Source organism: Ranitomeya imitator, chromosome 2 (assembly GCF_032444005.1).
Source record: "Ranitomeya imitator isolate aRanImi1 chromosome 2, aRanImi1.pri, whole genome shotgun sequence".
NCBI lineage: Eukaryota > Metazoa > Chordata > Amphibia > Anura > Dendrobatidae > Ranitomeya > Ranitomeya imitator.
The window spans coordinates 578,896,532-578,916,438 of NC_091283.1; the positions used below are offsets into that span (position 1 = coordinate 578,896,532).

The window sequence follows — 19,907 nt, forward strand, 5'->3', positions numbered from 1 at the left end:
TCTCTAGTTTTACCTTCAGGGTTTATCCAGGTTGCGCTGGAGCCAATGGGGCCTGCATTACTGGATACTGTAGTATGTACAGGAACCAGGTGAGGTTTGTGCAGTTTTTTCATAGTTGGATCCTTTACCCCCCTCACTGATTGTAACTAGTAAGAATACAAATATATAGTGAAGAGCAAAAGGGTAAGAATGGCTCCATATCTGTCCATCCACTATTGCCTTGAGACTGCTATCATTTTATAGGCAATCATCTTGGCTATATCACAAATAAATTTGACTTGCAACTATTTAGAATATGATTAGTTATGCAGATTATTTTCATACGACTTCAGTGTTATTTTTTTCACTCATGGTGGTTGAAAACTCTTTTTCTTCCTGCATTCTACAAAATACAACCTGTTCTCACATTCCCTAATAGCTCAGTGTATTATTAGGTTGATTCCCAAGTGAAAGGTCACTGGTTCAAATCGAGGAGCAGCCATGAAGAAGATTTCCCCAGAAAAAAGAAACAGCATTATCCAGCTCATCGATGGCAGTCTCTCGGGCAAAAAAAATACCAAACTCCGTGTGAATGCCATGACAGTTGGAAGATTAGGAAATGAAGTCCATCTATCCATTTATAAGCCAAGAGGTGGACGTCCAGGGAAAATATCAGTCAACAAGATGGCTCAGCACACGTTCTATCAATTGTGGCATGACAAACACGGCAGTGAATGTGGCTCGTATACTTCATAATAGTGAGATCACAGATGTCTATGCAAGCACCGTGCGACGTACGTTGCACAAGTCTGGAATGGTGGGCCTAAAAAAGGTGAAGAAGCCTCAACTTCAATATTCGCATAAGAAGCGTTGGCTTGAGTTTGCAAAAAAGTATGAAAAATGACCAGTAAAAGATTGGAAACAGGTGATTGGGAGCGAGGAGACAAAAGTCATTACACTAAGCTCTGATGGGTGCAAATCGGTCTGTAAGAAACAAGGAAAAAAGGGGCTAACGACCTCAACCCAATCGAACACTTGTGGGTAGAGTTGAAGAAAAAACTGTACACATACCCAAGTGAGTCGACCAGTATGCACCAACTATGGGAACATGTAGAAAAGACCTGGGATCAGATAGAGACATTTTTTGAATCTGACTGAGAGCATGCCCAGAAGGATTCAGGTAGTGTTAAAAGACAAAGGTTAAGTTACAAAATACTAACAAAATAATAATAATTACAATTTAGATTTTTAGGAGCAAAGCGGTAACAATGCAGTGAAGTTACAAGAATCTGTATAATTAATCATATGCAAAATAGTTGTAGGTCAAATTTATGTATGAGATATCCACGATGATTATCTATAAAAAGATGGCAGTCTCATGTTAGAAGCAGTAATGGATGGTGAGATATGGAGCCTGAAAGCCAAAAGTTCAGAACATTGTTACCCTTTTGCTCCTCAGTGTAAAAAATAGAATAAAATCTGATAAAGTATATATAAATCTACTAAACACATGAACACAAATATATAAGTATAGAGAAGTGTGTGAATGGTGGATAGGGAAATAGCCATGGTGACAACATTGGGACTGTGTATAAGAATGCAACAATTAGACATCAATATAAACCGCAAAGCAACGTGAAATCTGTACATCTATACAGGAGTTTATAATCTTTTAATAACACAAGTATTTGCTCCAATGGGTATATCTAGATAGCAAACGAAGAGGCGCTAGAATAAGATTCAAGAGTTAAGCCAACCATACACATTAGATGGCTGTCGGCTGTACGATGCTTTGGCCGATCGTTTATCCAATAGATGCTTCTGCTGTTTCTCCCATACACAGGAGCGCTCGCTTAGACAAGCACTCATATGTTCTAGAAGAAGGCCGCCAACAGACATCTCTGCTGGCAGCTTGTTTCCAGCTGACCTTAGTGAATGGCAGTCCGAAATTGGACAGGCTTGATCAGCATCACAGGCTTCATGGGCATTTCCTCCAGCGATCAGTTGGCCGGTGCCCCATAAACTTTAGAGTGTTGGCTGAACCGTCTATGTTGGTGGCTTCGGCTGATATTACTCTAAACGATAATGCCTAGGCTCAAGATGATGGTCTACCAGCTTCATTTCACAAGTGTCAAATTTTTTCCTCCCCAAACATACTCGTAGTAATAGGAGAGCATATATTTGGTTAGAGGGTATTGTATCTTCTGAAAAAGTGTGGATCCCTCCCAGATCAGGTCATTCTGTAGACAACTACAACTTTCATAAGATGCAATACTCTCGCGATACGATAAAACTCCCAATGTAAATGGAATCCTGGTTCTCCTAAACTTTCCTTTGACTTTCTCATTGAGAAAAGAAGTTTATATGCAGCCTACGGTTAATTGTCTCATATAAATGATAGGAAAAATTGGCCCTTTGTTCTTTTAGAGAGAACGTTTATTCTTAAAAGGGTTGTAAAATTACAAACATGTTCTTGAAATGGGCTATTGTATCAGCACTTACCTAAAGCACAGACTTTCTCATGCATACAAAGTAAAAAATGTCGCTTTAAGGTACTGACAATCCATCATGTACACATAGGTAGACTGATGATACCAAAGATATGTCATATAATAATATAATACTAGCTATTGAACCCGTTCTACGCCCGGGTGGCGAGCATTTATATTGGTATATGGTCTCCATCATGTGCTGCTGCCATCCTGCGCCCGTTCTGTCATGTGCTGCTGCCATCCTGCGCCCGTTCTGTCATGTGCTGCTGCCATCCTGCGCCCGTTCTGTCATGTGCTGCTGCCATCCTGCGCCCGTTCTGTCATGCGCTGCTGCCATCCTGCGCCCGTTCTGTCATGTGCTGCTCCCATCCTGCGCCCCCGTTCTGTCATGCGCTGCTGCCATCCTGCGCCCGTTCTGTCATGTGCTGCTCCCATCCTGCTGCCATCCTGCGCCCGTTCTGTCATGTGCTGCTGCCATCCTGCGCCCGTTCTGTCATGTGCTGCTGCCATCCTGCACCCGTTCTGTCATGTGCTGCTGCCATCCTGCGCCCGTTCTGTCATGTGCTGCTCCCATCCTGCTGCCATCCTGCGCCTGTTCTGTCATGTGCTGCTGCCATCCTGCGCCCGTTCTGTCATGTGCTGCTGCCATCCTGCGCCCGTTCTGTCATGCGCTGCTGCCATCCTGCGCCCGTTCTGTCATGTGCTGCTCCCATCCTGCTGCCATCCTGCGCCCGTTCTGTCATGTGCTGCTCCCATCCTGCGCCCTTTATGTCATGCGCTGCTGCCATCCTGCGCCTGTTCTGTCATGTGCTGCTGCCATCCTGCGCCCGTTCTGTCATGTGCTGCTGCCATCCTGCGCCCGTTCTGTCATGTGCTGCTGCCATCCTGCGCCCGTTCTGTCATGTGCTGCTGCCATCCTGCGCCCGTGCTGTCATGTGCTGCTGCCATCCTGCGCCCGTTCTGTCATGCGCTGCTGCCATCCTGCGCCCGTTCTGTCATGTGCTGCTCCCATCCTGCTGCCATCCTGCGCCCGTTCTGTCATGTGCTGCTCCCATCCTGCTGCCATCCTGCGCCCGTTATGTCATGCACTGCTGCCATCCTGCGCCCGTTCTGTCATGTGCTGCTGCCATCCTGCGCCCGTTCTGTCATGTGCTGCTGCCATCCTGCGCCCGTTCTGTCATGTGCTGCTGCCATCCTGCGCCCGTTCTGTCATGTGCTGCTCCCATCCTGCTGCCATCCTGCGCCCGTTATGTCATGCGCTGCTGCCATCCTGCGCCCGTTCTGTCATGTGCTGCTGCCATCCTGCGCCCGTTCTGTCATGTGCTGCTGCCATCCTGCGCCCGTTCTGTCATGGGCTGCTGCCATCCTGCGCCCGTTCTGTCATGCGCTGCTGCCATCCTGCGCCCGTTCTGTCATGCGCTGCTGCCATCCTGCGCCCGTTCTGTCATGCGCTGCTGCCATCCTGCGCCCGTTCTGTCATGTGCTGCTGCCATCCTGCGCCCGTTCTGTCATGTGCTGCTCCCATCCTGCGCCACTAATGTATTATATGCCCCCGTATGCTGCTGCCATATAAAAAAAAAAAATACCATACTCACCTATCGTCCGGCTCCACTGCAGGTGTGTCTTCAAGAAAATGGCGCCGGAAAGCGCGGACTGCGCAGGCGCCGATTCCGGCAGCAGGAATCAGCGCCTGCGCAGTCCGCGCTCTCCGGCGCCATTTTCTTGAAGACACACCTGCAGTGGAGCCGGAGTGTGTCTTCAAGAAAATGGCGCCGGAAAGCGCGGACTGCGCAGGCGCCGATTCCGGCAGCAGGAATCGGCGCCTGCGCAGTCCGCGCTTTCCGGCGCCATTTTCTTGAACACACTCCGGCTCTTCTGCCTGTGACTGGACTCTGTCACAGCAGAGAAGCCGGAAGACGGAGCCGCACGCAGCGCTGGAACGGAGGACAGGTGAATATACTTACCCTCCCTCCTGGCGCGTCCACGGTCCCTGACTCTCCGGTGAAGATCGCGGTATGCGTTCAGTGCTTACGCATACCGCGATCTCCTGGGAGCGTCACTCTGTGGGGGCCAGACTGCGCCGGCGCTTGCGCCTGCGCAGTCTATAAAGGCTTCGGACAGAGTGACGCTCCCAGCGTTATATTATAGATATTTATTTTGATCTATTGGATCAGATGACACAGGTCAAGGAGCCTTTACGTTTTACTGACAAATTTTGGCAAAATATTCATTTTTTTTTCTAATTTTAATTTGTGCAGTAGAATTTTGATAGTGCTCTTAACTTCCCATTCTCGAGATACTTTATTGGATGGGACAACCCCCGTAAGAGCATCATGCCAGACCAATATTCTATGATCATGTGACCAGATATCTGACAGATCGTGTCAGAAACATTGTAATTTTATTTGTTAGATGTGTACATGTAGAGTAAATTAGACAAATTCTACATTTCAGGCTGCATTGTTACAAGTACCGAGGGCAGAAATTCTGAAATCACCCAGTATCTGATCCTTCAGGAACCTGAGGGCGGTAAGGAAAAAATGTTATTTTTAGTAAAAATACAGTGAAGGTCCATATTTCACTGACGTTGGTAGTGTCTAATGTGAAATTTCATACTTTCTGTGATACAACCTGATTATGCCTTCATCTTTTTCAGTTTATTCTGTGCAGAGTATCAATAATTGTCAGTGAGCAGGATGATTCTAGCAGATCTTGTTATTTTTGTTAATAACATTTATGAATTGGGCTGTATGGTGTGACGCTAGTCACTACTCACAAACAAAAGGTAGTTAAGAGATCCAAGGTCAAAAGCCAGGAGGGTATGTCATAGACAGGGCGAGACAAAGGCATAGTTAGGTAACAGTCCAAGGTCAGAGTTCCAAAAATGTACCGGATCACGACAAAAGGGCTAAGCGAACGGATGGTCAAGTTAATTCCTAGGTCGAGCAGCAAAGATCAGAGTACAAGAGTAGGAGCACAGAGAAACACGCATTTCTTGAGCAAAGCTACATTTGGCAGCAATCTAAGGCAGAGAGCTGGTAACTACTCTGAAAGAGACACATGGACAGCGTTGGACTGGAGCACCTTGGGCCCACCAGAGAAAATAATTATTGGGGCCCACTATGTAGCTACGTAGAAATAGATACAAGACCACCAATTATGTGGTAAAAAGCGCTAATATCAGGGTATAATATAAGGTAGATCACGTCTTAATTATGTAGCAAGGGTTGGGGTAGCCCCCTCATAGAATATAATGCAGTCCCCTCTTATAGAGTATAATGCAGCACCCCACAAAATATAATGCAACCCCCTCAGGTATAACACAGTCCCCACCATAGAATATAATGTAGCACCGTCATAGGGTATAATGCAGCCCCCCTCATATAGTATAATGCAGCCCACCACAGATTATAATGTAGTCACCTGAGAGAATGCAGCCCCACCACAGAATATAATGCAGCCCCCCATAGAGTATACTGTAGCCCCCTCATATAGTATGATGTAGCCCCCCATAATATAATGTAGTCCCCTGAGAATAATGCAGTCCCCCCACAGAATATAATGTAGCCCCCTCATAAAGTATAATGCAGCCCCTCTCCACCCCCATCATCACCTCCATCATTGCCTTCTCCCCCACCACTCCTATCATTCTCCCCCACCACCTCCATCACTGCCCATTCCACCACCTGCATCATTGCCTCCTCCCCCACCATCATTGTCTATTTCATCACCTCCATCATTGCCTCTCACCACCACCATCATTGCCCATCACCTCCATCATTGCCTCCCCACCATCATTGCCTATCACCTCCATCATTGTCTCCCCCACCATCATTGCCCATTACTTCCATCATTGCCTCCCCTCACCTCCATCATTGCCTCCCCACCACCACCATTGCCCATCACCTCCATCATTGTCTTCCCCCACCATCATTGCCCATCACCTTCATCATTGTCTCCCCCCCACCACCATCATTGCCCATCACCACGCACACACGCAGGCACACACACACTCTCTCACACACACGCAGGCACACACGCAGGCACACACACGCAGACACACACTCTCTCACACACGCACACACACTCACACAAGCAGGCACACACACACGCAGGCACACAGCGCCTCCCCGCAGCAGCAGCTCATCCCAGCAGCCTCTTCCTTTCCTGGAAGCTTTCTGACTGAGACAGCGTGCTGGATGATGACATCATCCATCTGGGCTGTCTCAGACAGGAAGCAGGATGCCGAGAGGTGAGCTGCTCTGTGTGTGTGCGTGTGTATGTGTGTGTGTGTGGTGCTTGGGTGGGGCTTTACATGCGGGCAGTGTTAGCTGCACCCTGCGGCTAAAGCTACCCACTATTAAAGAGAAATTGTATTCACGCCTCTCCACGCCCATAGGGGCGTGGGGAAGCGTGAATATTTATTTTGCTTTAGCAGTGGGGACAGGATCCTGTCTCCAGCTGCTGCTACTGGCACAGGGCGGGCCCCCTTGACTCAAGGGCCCCATAGCCACTGTCTGGGGGCGCCTGGAGCAGTGGGGGCCCTAGGCAGCTGTTGGCCAGTATGGCAGAGGTGTCAGTGCCTGGGCCCACCGGAGAATCCTCCGGTTCTCCATAGACCAGTCTGAGCCTGCACATGGATGAAGCTCTGGCACATCCTGGTCCTGATTGGACGATTAGTCTGTCACTCAGGATACTGACAGCTCAGCGTGCCCCAGCATCCGATTGGACGGCTGACCTGTCAATCACCGTTCTGACAGCTCAGCATGCCCCTGTTCTAGATTGGACTGGCAGATCTGTCATTCACTGCATCCAGACACACTGATAGGCGGAATTGTGATAAATGGGCTATCTTGGGTTACGTTGTAAGAATTCAATTGTACGGTAGATAACTTAGTAATATACAGTAGTCCAGTTAGCCCAGGTGTCCCTGTTCTTCTGTAAGCTGCTTTATTCTGGCTTCTATTGAAAGCAGCAGTCATCTGACCCTCTTTACACACAATCATTTCCTTTCCTATCCCAACTATAGGGCTGGATGCTTGGTGGCCAGGACCCAGTAGGAAGCAGCTAGCAGCTTACTGGTCTACTAAAAAGTCAGATAACTTAGTAATATAGATCAAATTAGTACCTTATCTAAGATATTATCTAAAGATCATTTTGCTATATGTTGCCTACATGATGGCTCGGAAAGACTCCCATGGAAAGAATGGAGACAGAAGCATGTGCATGTCCGCCTCTTCACTTGACAGTGCGTCGTTTTTTTTAGATAGATAGCTGTCCCACTATTGGACCTTCATTTCATAACTAGCCCACATTCCAGAAATGTCCCAGATGGACACAACTCTTTAAAGCTGTACATAGTCAGTAGTAAGCATGTAGATAGTTTCAAGATAGCAGCATGACGGTTTTTCTCCAAGATAAAGGCAAAGTGAAAATGTTGTTTTTGTTTAGCAACAAAGTATTAGAGTTCGGATTTATAGAGACTTTATTATATGCCATATACATGACACATTGTGCTCAGAGCTTGAATCTTTTTGACCAAATGAGCAAAACTCCTGTTTTCTCAGGTACTACAATTTATGGACATATGAATAGTAACCTAAACCTACTTTTACTTACTTACCAAGTACATGGGTGTGTTTCCTAGCATCTCAGCTTCCATCTTTACAAGGTGGATTTTAGGGGTAAGGTATCTAGACATTACTTAGTGACACCCCCATTAGATTCAGTAGAAGCACACAGGTTTAAATTGCTTTCCGTCAGGACATTTAATGTAACTCTGACTAGTACACCAAATATATGCCTATGAGGAATAATCCACAATTGTGGGAATTCTATTGATTGGATGGACTGGAAACAAAGTAAAATTCAGCTTGTCTATGAATTGTAAGATGGTGAAATATTTAAAGGGGCTAGTTGTTCTAGATGTTTGGAACAACCTCCCTGCAAAGTTCCTTCAAAAACTGTGCAAGTTTACCTAGAAGACTACAGTGGCATGTAACAGTTTTGGCACCCCTGGTCAAGATGAAGATGAAATGATTTCTAAAAGGCCTAAAGTTAAAGATGACATATTTCCTTTGAATTTTAGGCGAAAAAAACATACATTTTCACTTGCGGACTGTAAACTATGTCCTTCGAGGAACTGTTAAAGGATCTAGGAATGTTTAGCTTGCAAAAAAGAAAGCTAGAAGGAAACTTTATAGCTGTCTACAAATATCTGAAGTGCTGTCACAGTGTGGAGGGATCATCCTTATTCTCATTTGCACATGGAAACACGAGAAGCAATGGGATGAAACTGAAAGGAGAAGATACAGATTAGATATTAGAAAAAACGTCTTAGCAGTGACGTGATCAGTGAGTGTAACAGGCTTCCACAAGAGGTGGTGAGTCTTCAATCAAAGGCTGGACAGACATCTGTCTGAGATGGTTTAGTGAATCCTGCATTGAGCAGGGGGTTGGACACGATGTCCCTAGAGGTCCGTTCCAACTCTAACATTCTATGATTCTATGACTTTCCATTTTAAAAATTACAAAAAGGAAAATGTAACAGTTTGGGCACCCTTGGAGATTTGTGTGCTCAGATAACTTTAACCAAGGTTTCAGACCTAAATTATCCTGTTATGGTTATGGCTTGTTCACTATCATCGTTAGTAAAGGCCAGGTGGTGCAAATTTCCCAGCTTTATAAAAACCCAGCCTCCTCTAACCTTGTGCCAAAAATCAGCAGCCATGAGTTCTTCTAAGCAGCTGCATAGCTCTCTGAAAATGGTGGAGACCCACAAAGCAGGAGAAGGCTATAACAAGATAGCACAGTGTTTTCAAGTTGCCCTTTCCTCAGTTGGAAATGTAATTAAGAAATTGCAGCTAACAAGAACAGTGGAGGTCAAGATAAGGTCTGGAAGACCAAATAAAATTTCAACAAGAGCTGCTCGTACAATTGCTAGAGTGACATGTCAGAACCTCCACATGACTGCAAAAGACTTCCAGAAAGTTTTAGCAGATTATGGATGTGGTACATTGCTCTACTGTTCAGAGGCACTTGCACAAATATGGCCTTCATGTAAGAATCATCAGACGAAAACCTCTCTTGCGTTCCCACCATAAAATTCTGTGTTAGAGCAAAGAATATCTAAACAATCCTGAGGTATTTTGGATACAAGTCCAACTCTTTGGCCACAATGACGAAAGGTATATGTGGAAACAAAAGGGCACAGAAGTTTTGGAAAACAACATCTTTCCAACCATTAAGCATAGCAGTGGATAAATCATGATTTATGTTTGTTTTGCAGCCAATGTCATGGAGAACATTTCACGGGTAGAGGGAAGAATCGATTCAATGACATTTCAACACATTTTTGATGCAAACATAACACTATCTGTGAAAAAAGCTGTAATTGAAAAGAAGATGGCTTCTACAATTGGATAATGATCCTAAACACACGTGAAAACCCACAATAGACTACCTCAAAAGGCGCAAACTGAAGGTTTTACAATGGCCCTCACAGTCCCCTGATCCGAATATCATTGAAAATCTGTTATTAGACCTCAAAATAGCAGTGCATGCAAGATGACCCAGAAATATCACAGAACTGGAAGAATTTTCCAAGGAATAATGGATAAAAATCCCTCAAACAAAACAAAAGACTTTTGGCTAGCTACAAAACGTGTTTGCGAACTGTAATACTTTCAAAAAGGGGTGCCACTAGGTACTTACCATGCAGGGTGCCCAAACTTTTGCATCGGCCCATTTTCCTTTTTGTCATTTTTAAGATGCAAAAGATGAAAATATATATATATTTTTTTTTTTTTGCCTAAAATACAAAGGAAATGTGTCATTTTTAACGTTAGGCTTTTTAGAGATCATTCCATCTTCAACTTGCTTAACTGTTCACAATAACAGTCATTTTGACCTGGGGTGCCCAAACTATTACATGCCACCGTACCGCTGTAGATGCTGTTGAAAAGGCAAAAGCTGCTCACACCAAATCCTAATGCAGTTTAGATTACTCTTTCATATACTCACATTTTTATCAATTAACAAAACGCAAGGTAATTTACACTTTTTTTTTTAAGCATTCTTACTTTGTAGCATATTTTCCACACTTTGCGTGTATGTGCGTGTGTAATAAAATCATCTATTATTTATTTAAGAAGATGCTAACCCTTCTAGCCTCCTGCCATTTTAGCACCACCACTTTAGCTGATCCCGCCAGTCTCTTTACCTTCCTGCAGATGATCACATTTTGTCTATAGGCATTTGTAGCGGCCAGTCACTGCCATTAGTGATATCATGCTGTGTAAGTGTGTATATAGACATCACCACTGATTCCTGCCTTTGACAACAATGCTAATTCATTGTGTTCTGCAGTTTTTTAATTTCCTGAGCTTATGAACACGTACCAAGTTTTTTTTTAGGACCCAATCAAAGGGCTTAAAAAGATACAGGAGGCCGAGGTGTGATCTATCCTAATTGATGATACTTGTAAATAGCTAGACATAGAATACGATCTACCTCGCCTACCGTGGAAGATTCCTTTTGGGTCTGAAACCCCATGATATTGCTGGAGAATGGGGTGTAGAAGGGTTTATGCTAAAAGAGGTGCAATGACTAAACTTGAGAAGCTGTGAATAACTTCTTCACAGCCAGATGTAGAGAATTGTGCTGCAGTAAGTGGAGAGGGGAGGTTTTCAGATGGGACGGGGACCATTGTGTATTGTATTTACGCTGCAAAATTGAAAGAAAAAAATTCTTTGTGTGAAACCTATTTTTCATTATTTTACAGTCCCATCTAGTTACCCGCTGACTTTGAGTCCTGTTACTGTCAAAGAGAGATCCCCGTCACGGTCATCTGGTGCTCCAGAATTAGTGCCTGACTTAGAAGCTCTTGAAGGGATGATGGAGGTAGTAGTGGTTCAGCAGTATAAGTGCAAAATGTGCCAATATAAGAGTACGTCCAAGTCAACTCTCCTCCGCCATGTGAAAGAGCGTCACATCCAGTCAGGTAAGGCACTCCTTTACATTCAGAGGAACATCTAAAAGTTCCAGAAGGGCCGGATATGATGGCATATTCAGTTTTACAATTTGCAGTACCTTTATGTCACTACCAGCACAGTAACATCACACTTCAATTTACGTACAATTTTGGATAGTTAGTATCACAGCCCCCAAAACACCTACCACAATGTGCTTTCCCAAGTGGCATAATATTTAGCATATAATCCTTGCTTGTTTTCTATCTACCTCCACCCCTTCTATGATTGACAGCTCTGACTTTATAGAGCCAGAGAAGGGTGGAGATAGATGGAATCCAAGCAGATGGAAAAGTGTATATAAATGATTGGCCACACCAAGTGTGCACCGAGCACCTGTACTTGGCTGCAACAGTCATTCTGTGCTGACAGAGTCCATTTAACCCCTTAACGACCGCTGATACGCCTTTATCGGTGATAGTTAAGGGTACTTAAACCACAGCGCCGCTAATTAACGACACTGTGGAAAAAGTGTATAGCGCCCCCCAGAGTTGGATTTTCTCTGGGGTCTTGGCTGCCGGGGGTAGCCGAGACCCCAGAGAACATGATCACCGACCCCTGGGTTGCAATCGCGTTTACCGGCGGCGGCGGCAAAAAAAAAGAAGCACAATTTGCCATTTGATTTCTCTCTCCTCTGATATGATTGCACATCAGAGGAGAGAGAAATAGGGTCCCCGATACTTACTGGTGTCTCCTGGTGTCCGTGGGTCCTCCCGCGTCCTCCCCCCATGGGCGCCGCCATCTTTACCTGGAAAAAATGGTGGACGCATGCGCCCGCGGACATCTGCCGGCGGTACTCGGCAGATCTCGGGGTCTTGGCTGTCGGGGGTAGCCGAGACACCAAAGAACATAATTCGGGTCGGTTCTTACTGAGCCGGTTTTGCGATCGCCGCTACTGACAGTGTAGCGGTGGCCGCAAAAAAAAAAAAAAGAAAGTCCGATGTGCCATGTAGTTTCTTTCTCCTCTGATGTGATTGCACATCAGAGGAGAGAGAAATAGGGTCCCCGATCGCCGCCCCCCCCCCCCATACTTACTAGTGTCTCCCGGTGCTCCTCGGCCCTCCTGCTTCCTTCGGTGGGCGCCGCCATCTTTATCAGGGAAAAAATGTCAGGCGCATGCGCAGTGCTCCCGCCCAGATCTGCTCGCAGGCACCTGGCAACAATAGAAGATTTTTCCTATTGGTTAATTTTGGTCACTGTGATAAACCCTATCACAGTGATCAAAATAAAAAAAATAGTAAATGACACCCACCCCCCCCCCTTTTATCACCCCCTTAGTTAGGGAAAAATAATAAAACAAAGAAAATTTATTTATTTCCATTTTCCCATTAGGGTTAGGGTTGGGGCTAAAATTAGGGTTAGGGTTGAGGCTAAAATTAGGGATAGGGTTGGGGCTAAAATTAGGGTTGGGGCAATAATTAGGGTTAAGGCTAGGGTTGGGGCTAAAATTAGGGTTAGGGTAAGGCTTCTTTTACACTTACCCTGGTTTTCCGTCCCGTTTTTGCAGTCCTAATAGATTTCTATGGGGCCGCAAAAAAGGGCCACAATAATTCTACGGAGCGCCGTATGGCCGTGAGGGCCATATTTACGGCTGTGAAAAAAATATCAAGCCTGCTCGATATTTTTCACAGCTAACGGAAACAGCCCCCATTATGAATCAATGTGGCCGCAAAAACAACGGAAGTTTGTTTTTGCGGTGCACCATGACTTCCGGTCTTGTGGACCGCCATTTTTTTTTCTCCAATACTTTTTCCATAGTATTGCAAACCCGAAAAACGGCAATCCGAAAGTTTTTTGCGGTCCATTATTGCGGCAGACCGTGAAAATTGCGGCAATACAGCCCACAAAAAAAGCCCGCAATATCGAGCTGCAAAAAACCCGGTAAGTGTAAAAGAAGACTTAGGTTTGGGATTAGGGTTAGGCTTGGGATTAGAGTTAGGTTTGGAATTACGGTTATGGGTGTGTTGGGATGAGGGTTAGGTTTGTAGTTAGGGTTAGGGTTGTGATTAGGGTTATGGTTATGGTTAGGGTTGGGATTAGGGTTAGGATTAGCGTTAGGAGTGTGTTGGGGTTAGGGTTGTGATTAGGGTTATGGTTAGGGTTGGGATTAGGGTTAGGAGTGTGTTGGGGTTAGGGTTGGAGTTAGAATTGGGGGTTTCCACTGTTTAGGTACATCAGGGGGCCTCCAAACACGACATGGCTCCACCATTGATTCCAGCCAATTTTGCGTTCAAAAAGTCAAATGGTGCTCCCTCCCTTCTGAGCTCTGCCGTGCACCCAAACAGTGGTTTACCCCAACATATGGGGCTTCAGCATACTCAGGACTAATTGGACAACAACTTTTGGGGTCCAGTTTCTCCTGTTACCCTTGGGAAAATTTAAAAAAAATTGGGGGCTACAAAATCATTCTTGTGGAAAAAAAAAAGATTTTTTTATTTTATTCGGACTCCCATGACAGCACTACGAGAGAGGGGATCCGCCCATCAGGAACAGGAAACCTACAGATACAAAAGGGCGGCACCTCTCCCCATGCATCAGTTGGTTTCCTGTTCCTGGAGGGACAGGATCCTACAGATTTCATCTCGTAAGGAGCCCAGGCCGGCCGGTCGAATCTGGTAGCGGGGGGGTCTCCTACCTCGACCGGTGCGGAAAGTCCTGGAGACGCCACGGTGGTCCAGGCTGGACTGCACGTCGGTGGCGTTGGCAGCAGGGAGCAGGGTCCGGAGGATTCCTTGTCTCCGGAAGCCGGCGTTGGTAAGTTTCATTTCCCCCCCCTGAGCAGACGGCGGCAGTGAGGTGCGGTGGTGTGGTTGCGGCGTCGGAAGTGGAGCGCCGTCCGGAGCACTGCTGGGCATTCCCGGCGTCCTGCATCGCCCCCTCGTGTTCCGGTACCTTTCTCTTTGACGTACACTGGTAAGTGATCTACGTGAATGTTCACTCAGTGACGCGGGCCCCTTATACTTTGTCATTCTAGGGGAAGAGAAGTGCAAAGTCGAAACATAAGGAGTGTGCCCTATGTGAAGTTCCCTTACCAGATTCCTACCCTAAAAAATTGTGTGCCTCCTGTATACAACAGACGGTGAGGTTTACAGGAGTGGAAGGGTTGAGTGACATCAGGCTAGATAGATGGTATCTCCCTTATTGTCCTCCCCTAGGTAGCGGAAGAATCTGCTTCTACGGCTAATCTGCGTGAGATGATCCGTACAGAAGTAAGGGAATCCCTGCGGTCTATGTCCCAGGCGGGAAGTTCAAAACAGAGAGCCTCGGTGATCTCTGATTCGTCAGAGGAAGATAAAGAGGAAGGTTCTTATCGCTCAAATCTCTCTTCCTCGTCATCAGAAGAGGAATCTGGCCGATTCTGTCTGCCTCTGGACCGGGTGGATAAGTTAGTCAAGTCGGTCAGAGGTACGATGGGCCTAGAAGAGCCTAAGACTCAGCTTTCCCGTCAGGAGCTAATGTTCAGCGGCTTGGAACACAAGAAACGCAGATCCTTCCCGGTGATTGATAAGATTCAAGACCTGATTCTCCGGGAATGGAAAAAACCGGAGAAGAAAGGTTCTTTGCCACCGGCTTTAAAGCGCAGGTATCCCTTTGAAGATACGGATGTGGATACCTGGGACAAGGCCCCTAAATTAGATGCGGCGGTGGCGAAGGCATCTAAGAAAGCAGCTTTACCTTTCGAGGACATGGGGTCCCTTAAAGACCCTCTTGACAGGAAGGCGGAGATCTTCCTTAAGGGTACGTGGGAGATGGCAGCCGGATCCTTGAGGCCAGCAGTGGCTGCGACTTGTACAGCCAGATCCCTAATGGTCTGGTTGGAACAGTTGGAATCCCAGCTTAAAGAAGGCGCCTCCAGGAATTCTATTCTAGGTGCGCTTCCAGTGATTCAGGATGCTGCGGCTTTCTTGTCGGACGCGTCGGTGGACTCGGTCAGAATGGCGGCCAGAGCAGCAGCACTCTCCAACGCGGCTCGTAGAGCCTTATGGTTGAAGTGTTGGTCGGGGGATATCCAGTCAAGATCCAAATTATGCGCTATCCCATGTAAAGGGGAATATCTCTTTGGGCCAACCTTGGATGAGCTGCTCGAAAAGGCTGGAGATGATAAGAAGAAATTTCCTAATTTGTCATCAGCTTCTTACCGGCGTCCATTTAACAGAAGGAGATTTGGTCGTGGAAGGAAGCGCGCATCCTCACCCTCTAGAGAAAATTTTAGATGGGAGGATAGACGCAGGAGAGGTACGGGTTACATGTTTCGCCGTTCCTCAAAAGAATGTAAGAAACCAGACCAATGACTAGCAATCCCTGTGGGAGGGAGATTGTCAACCTTCTCTTCCGCTTGGACTAACATCACGAATAGTGTCTGGGTCCGAGGTATTGTATCGGAAGGCCTAAAATTGGAATTTGTTCATTGGCCTCGTGATAAGTTTATGTTAACCCCCTTGCGTTCCTCCACTATTGAGCAGACGGCCTTAGAGTCAGAGGTCATGACTTTATGCCGTAAAAATGTACTGATTGAGGTTCCGGAGTCAGAGAGAGGAAGAGGATTCTACTCTCCTCTTTTTTTGATTCAAAAACCAGACAAGTCGTTCAGGACTATTATCAATCTTAAATCCCTTAATGAATACCTGGTTAATAACACGTTTAAAATGGAGTCAATCAGTTCTGCAATAAAGATGTTGTTTAAACACTGCTTCATGGTAGTTGTGGACTTAAAGGATGCATACTATCATGTTCCTATCCACGAAAACTTCCAGAAGTTTCTACGTGTGGCGGTGTCTATGGGAGGTATTGTTCGCCATTTTCAATTTAGAGCCCTTCCCTTCGGCCTCTCAACGTCTCCCCGGGTATTTACTAAAGTAGTTGCGGAGGTTATGGCGCACTTACGTGAATCCGATATTCTCATTGTTCCTTATCTGGATGATTTCCTAATAGTGGGGAACTCAGTAGACCATTGCCTGGCTCAGGTTAAAACAGCTATATTTAAACTGGAAAATCTGGGCTGGATCATAAATTATGATAAATCCCGATTGCAACCCCTAAAGACCCAGAGGTTCCTAGGGCTGCTGTTAAATTCCGAGTCCCAACAATGCTGTCTTCCGCCTGATAAATTGCTTCATATCCAACAACAGGTGTTAAAAGCAATTAATAAACCATCCATGACCCTTAGACAGGCTATGTCTTTGTTAGGTTCCCTAACTTCCTGTATCCCCGCCGTCCGTTGGGCCCAGTTCCACTCCAGGCCTTTACAGTTTGACGTACTACATTATGATAGGGTCTTACAGGGTTCCTTGCAGGGTCAGATGACATTGAGTCCAGGGGTTCTTACATCTCTTAGATGGTGGCTAGAGGAAGACAATCTGTCAGCAGGAGTTCCCTGGGTGACTCAGGTGACTCGGGTAATCACAACAGACGCCAGCCCCACGGGGTGGGGGGCTCACATGGGTGACGTGGTAGTCCAGGGTCTATGGGACCCCCAAACATCAGCCTCTTCCAATCAGAAGGAGTTGATGGCAATTGAATTCTCAATTAAGGAACTCCTCGTGTATCTACAGGGTCACCATGTCAAAATCCTCTCCGACAACCAGGTGGCAGTGGCCTACGTGAATCACCAAGGTGGAACACGCTCCGAGTTCCTGATGGAAATAGCGGACCGCCTGCTCCGGATAGCGGAAAACCATTTTCTATCTTTAACAGCAGTGCATATAAAAGGGAAGGAAAATATAAGGGCGGACTTTCTAAGTCGAAACACCTTAAGACAAGGAGAATGGTCTCTGAACTCAAAAATCTTCAACCAAATTGTCCGCAGGTGGGGTCATCCAGAGGTGGACTTATTTGCCAGCAAGGACAACAGAAAAACGAAAATATTCTGTTCCTTGAATCCCAGGGAATATCCGCTGGCAGTGGATGCCTTCCTGATCAGATGGGATTTCCGATTGGCATATGCGTTCCCCCCGCTAAACCTGTTGCCTCTGGTGGTCAGAAAGATAAGGGAGGATCAAGCGAGAATCATACTGATCGCTCCGTTCTGGCCCCGAAGAGCTTGGTTCTCCTGGCTCAGGACCATGTCGGTGGAAGACCCCTGGGTACTGCCGGACATCCCGGACCTACTTCATCAAGGTCCGATCAACCATCCACAAGTGAAGGGTCTCCATTTGACGGCATGGTCTTTGAGAGGTCACTGTTAAAAAACAGAGGATTTTCTCCAAATCTCATTGATACCCTTATGAAGAGTAGAAAACTCATAACAACTAAGATCTACTCTAGAACTTGGAGGAAGTTTCTGGCCTCTTCAAATTTTAATATCGAAGAGGGTTTACCAATTAACCAGATTCTAGAATTCCTGCAGAGAGGGCTAGAGCTAAATCTATCCACGAGTACGCTAAAAGTACAAGTCTCAGCCCTAGGGGCCCTATTTTCTTGTAACATTGCTGGTAATTATTGGGTATCAAGGTTCATCAAAGCAGCTAGTAGGTCCAGACCTATACACCGGAATAGGTCAATGCCTTGGGATCTCAATCTAGTCCTCTCTGCTTTGACTAAAGAACCGTTTGAGCCTTTACATTCAGCCTCACTTAAATTACTATCCCTCAAAACAGCATTTTTGGTGGCAATTACATCTGCTCGTAGGGTAGGAGACATACAGGCTCTTTCTAGGCTGTCCCCCTATACAGAGTTTCTACAGGACAGAGTAGTCCTCAGACCAGATCCAGCTTATTTACCGAAAGTGGCCTCAGATTTTCATAGATCTCAGGAGATAGTTCTACCATCATTTCTCCCTAATCCTTCTAATTCCAAAGAAGAGTTACTCCATACGTTAGATGTTAGGAGATGTCTCTTAGAATATATTTCAGTCACTGATGCTTGGAAGAGAGAGGAGGCTTTGTTTCTATCCTTCCAAGGTCCCAGGAAAGGTCTTAGAGTGTCAAAGTGCACGTTAGCGAAGTGGATTAGGGAGGCTATCTCTCTGGCTTATACTGCAGGTGGAAGTCCTGTTCCGCAGAATCTGAGGGCACATTCCACCCGGGCCATGGCTACATCCTGGGCTGAAAGATCTGGAGTTTCCATCGACCAGATATGTAAGGCGGCTACGTGGTCATCCCCTTCCACCTTTTTCAAGCACTATAGGTTGGACTTGGGGTTCTCTTCTGATCTCACCTTCGGGTTAAGGGTGCTACAGGCTATAGTCCCTCCCTAAGGTAGTTTACATCTCTGTAATTCTCTCGTAGTGCTGTCATGGGAGTCCGAATAAAGCATTAAGCTACTTACTGGTAGCAGCATTTTTCGGAGGCCCATGACAGCACCCTTAGTTCCCTCCCTATTCACGTGGGGGTTGCACTTCCTATAGTATATATAATGAGATAGATAGATCTCACGTGTGGTATATAGTTCAATATGATGGATTATTTTTGTACATAAACTGTATATAATGTATGTTTGTGTGCTACTAACCGCGGTAGTCCTCTCAGGCTCTAATATACAACTGATGCATGGGGAGAGGTGCCGCCCTTTTGTATCTGTAGGTTTCCTGTTCCTGAAGGGCGGATCCCCTCTCTCGTAGTGCTGTCATGGGCCTCCGAAAAATGCTGCTACCAGTAAGTAGCTTAATGCTTTCACGGCTCTGCGTTATAAACTTCTGTGAAGCACTTGGGCGTTCAAAGTGCTTACCACACATCTAGATAAGCTTCCTGGGGGGTCTAGTTCCCAAAATGGGGTCACTTGTGGGGGGTTTCTACTGCTTAGGTATATCAGGGGCTCTGCAAACACAACATGAAGCTCGCAGACCATTCCATCAAAGTCTGCATTCCAAAACGACGCTCCTTCCCTTCCGAGCTCTGCCATGCACCCAAACAGTGGTCCTCCCCCACATATGGGGTATCAACATACTCAGGAAAAATTCCTCAACAATCTTCATGGTCCAATTTCTCCTATTACCCTTGTGAAAGTAAACATTTTGGGGTGAAAAGATCATTTTTGTGGAGAAAATATGATTTCTTATTTTCACGGCTCTACGTCATAAACTTTTATGAAGCACTTTGGGGTTCATAGTGCTCGCCACACATCTAGATAAGCTCCTTGGGGGTCTATTTTCCAAAATGGGGTCACTTGTGTTTTTTTTTATCATTTAGGTACATCAGAGGCTCTGCAAATGTAACATGATGCCCGCAGACCATTCCATCAAAGTCTGCATTTTAAAACGTCACTACTTCCCTTCTGAGCCCCGCTGTGTGCCAAAACAGTGGTCCCCCCCACATATGGGGTATCGGCATACTCAGGACAAACTGGACAACAACTTTTGGGGTCCAATTTCTCCTGTTACCCTTGTGAAAGTAAATAATCGTGGGCTAAAAAAATAATTTTTGAGGAAAAAAAAGATTTTTTATTTTCACGGCTCTACGTTATAAACTTC

General features: G+C 46.0%; 1 protein-coding gene across 2 annotated transcripts in view; it reads left to right on the forward strand.

Annotated features, from left to right (window-relative positions):
• Positions 1-19,907, forward strand: part of ZNF335 (zinc finger protein 335) — a 169,244-nt gene that overhangs the window by 89,244 nt on the left and 60,093 nt on the right. For both annotated transcript variants that reach the window (XM_069752200.1, XM_069752201.1), the window contains exons 4-5: positions 4,926-5,000; positions 11,254-11,472. In XM_069752200.1, coding sequence (XP_069608301.1) covers positions 4,926-5,000; positions 11,254-11,472 — 294 coding nt within the window. The remainder of the gene's footprint in view (positions 1-4,925; positions 5,001-11,253; positions 11,473-19,907) is intronic.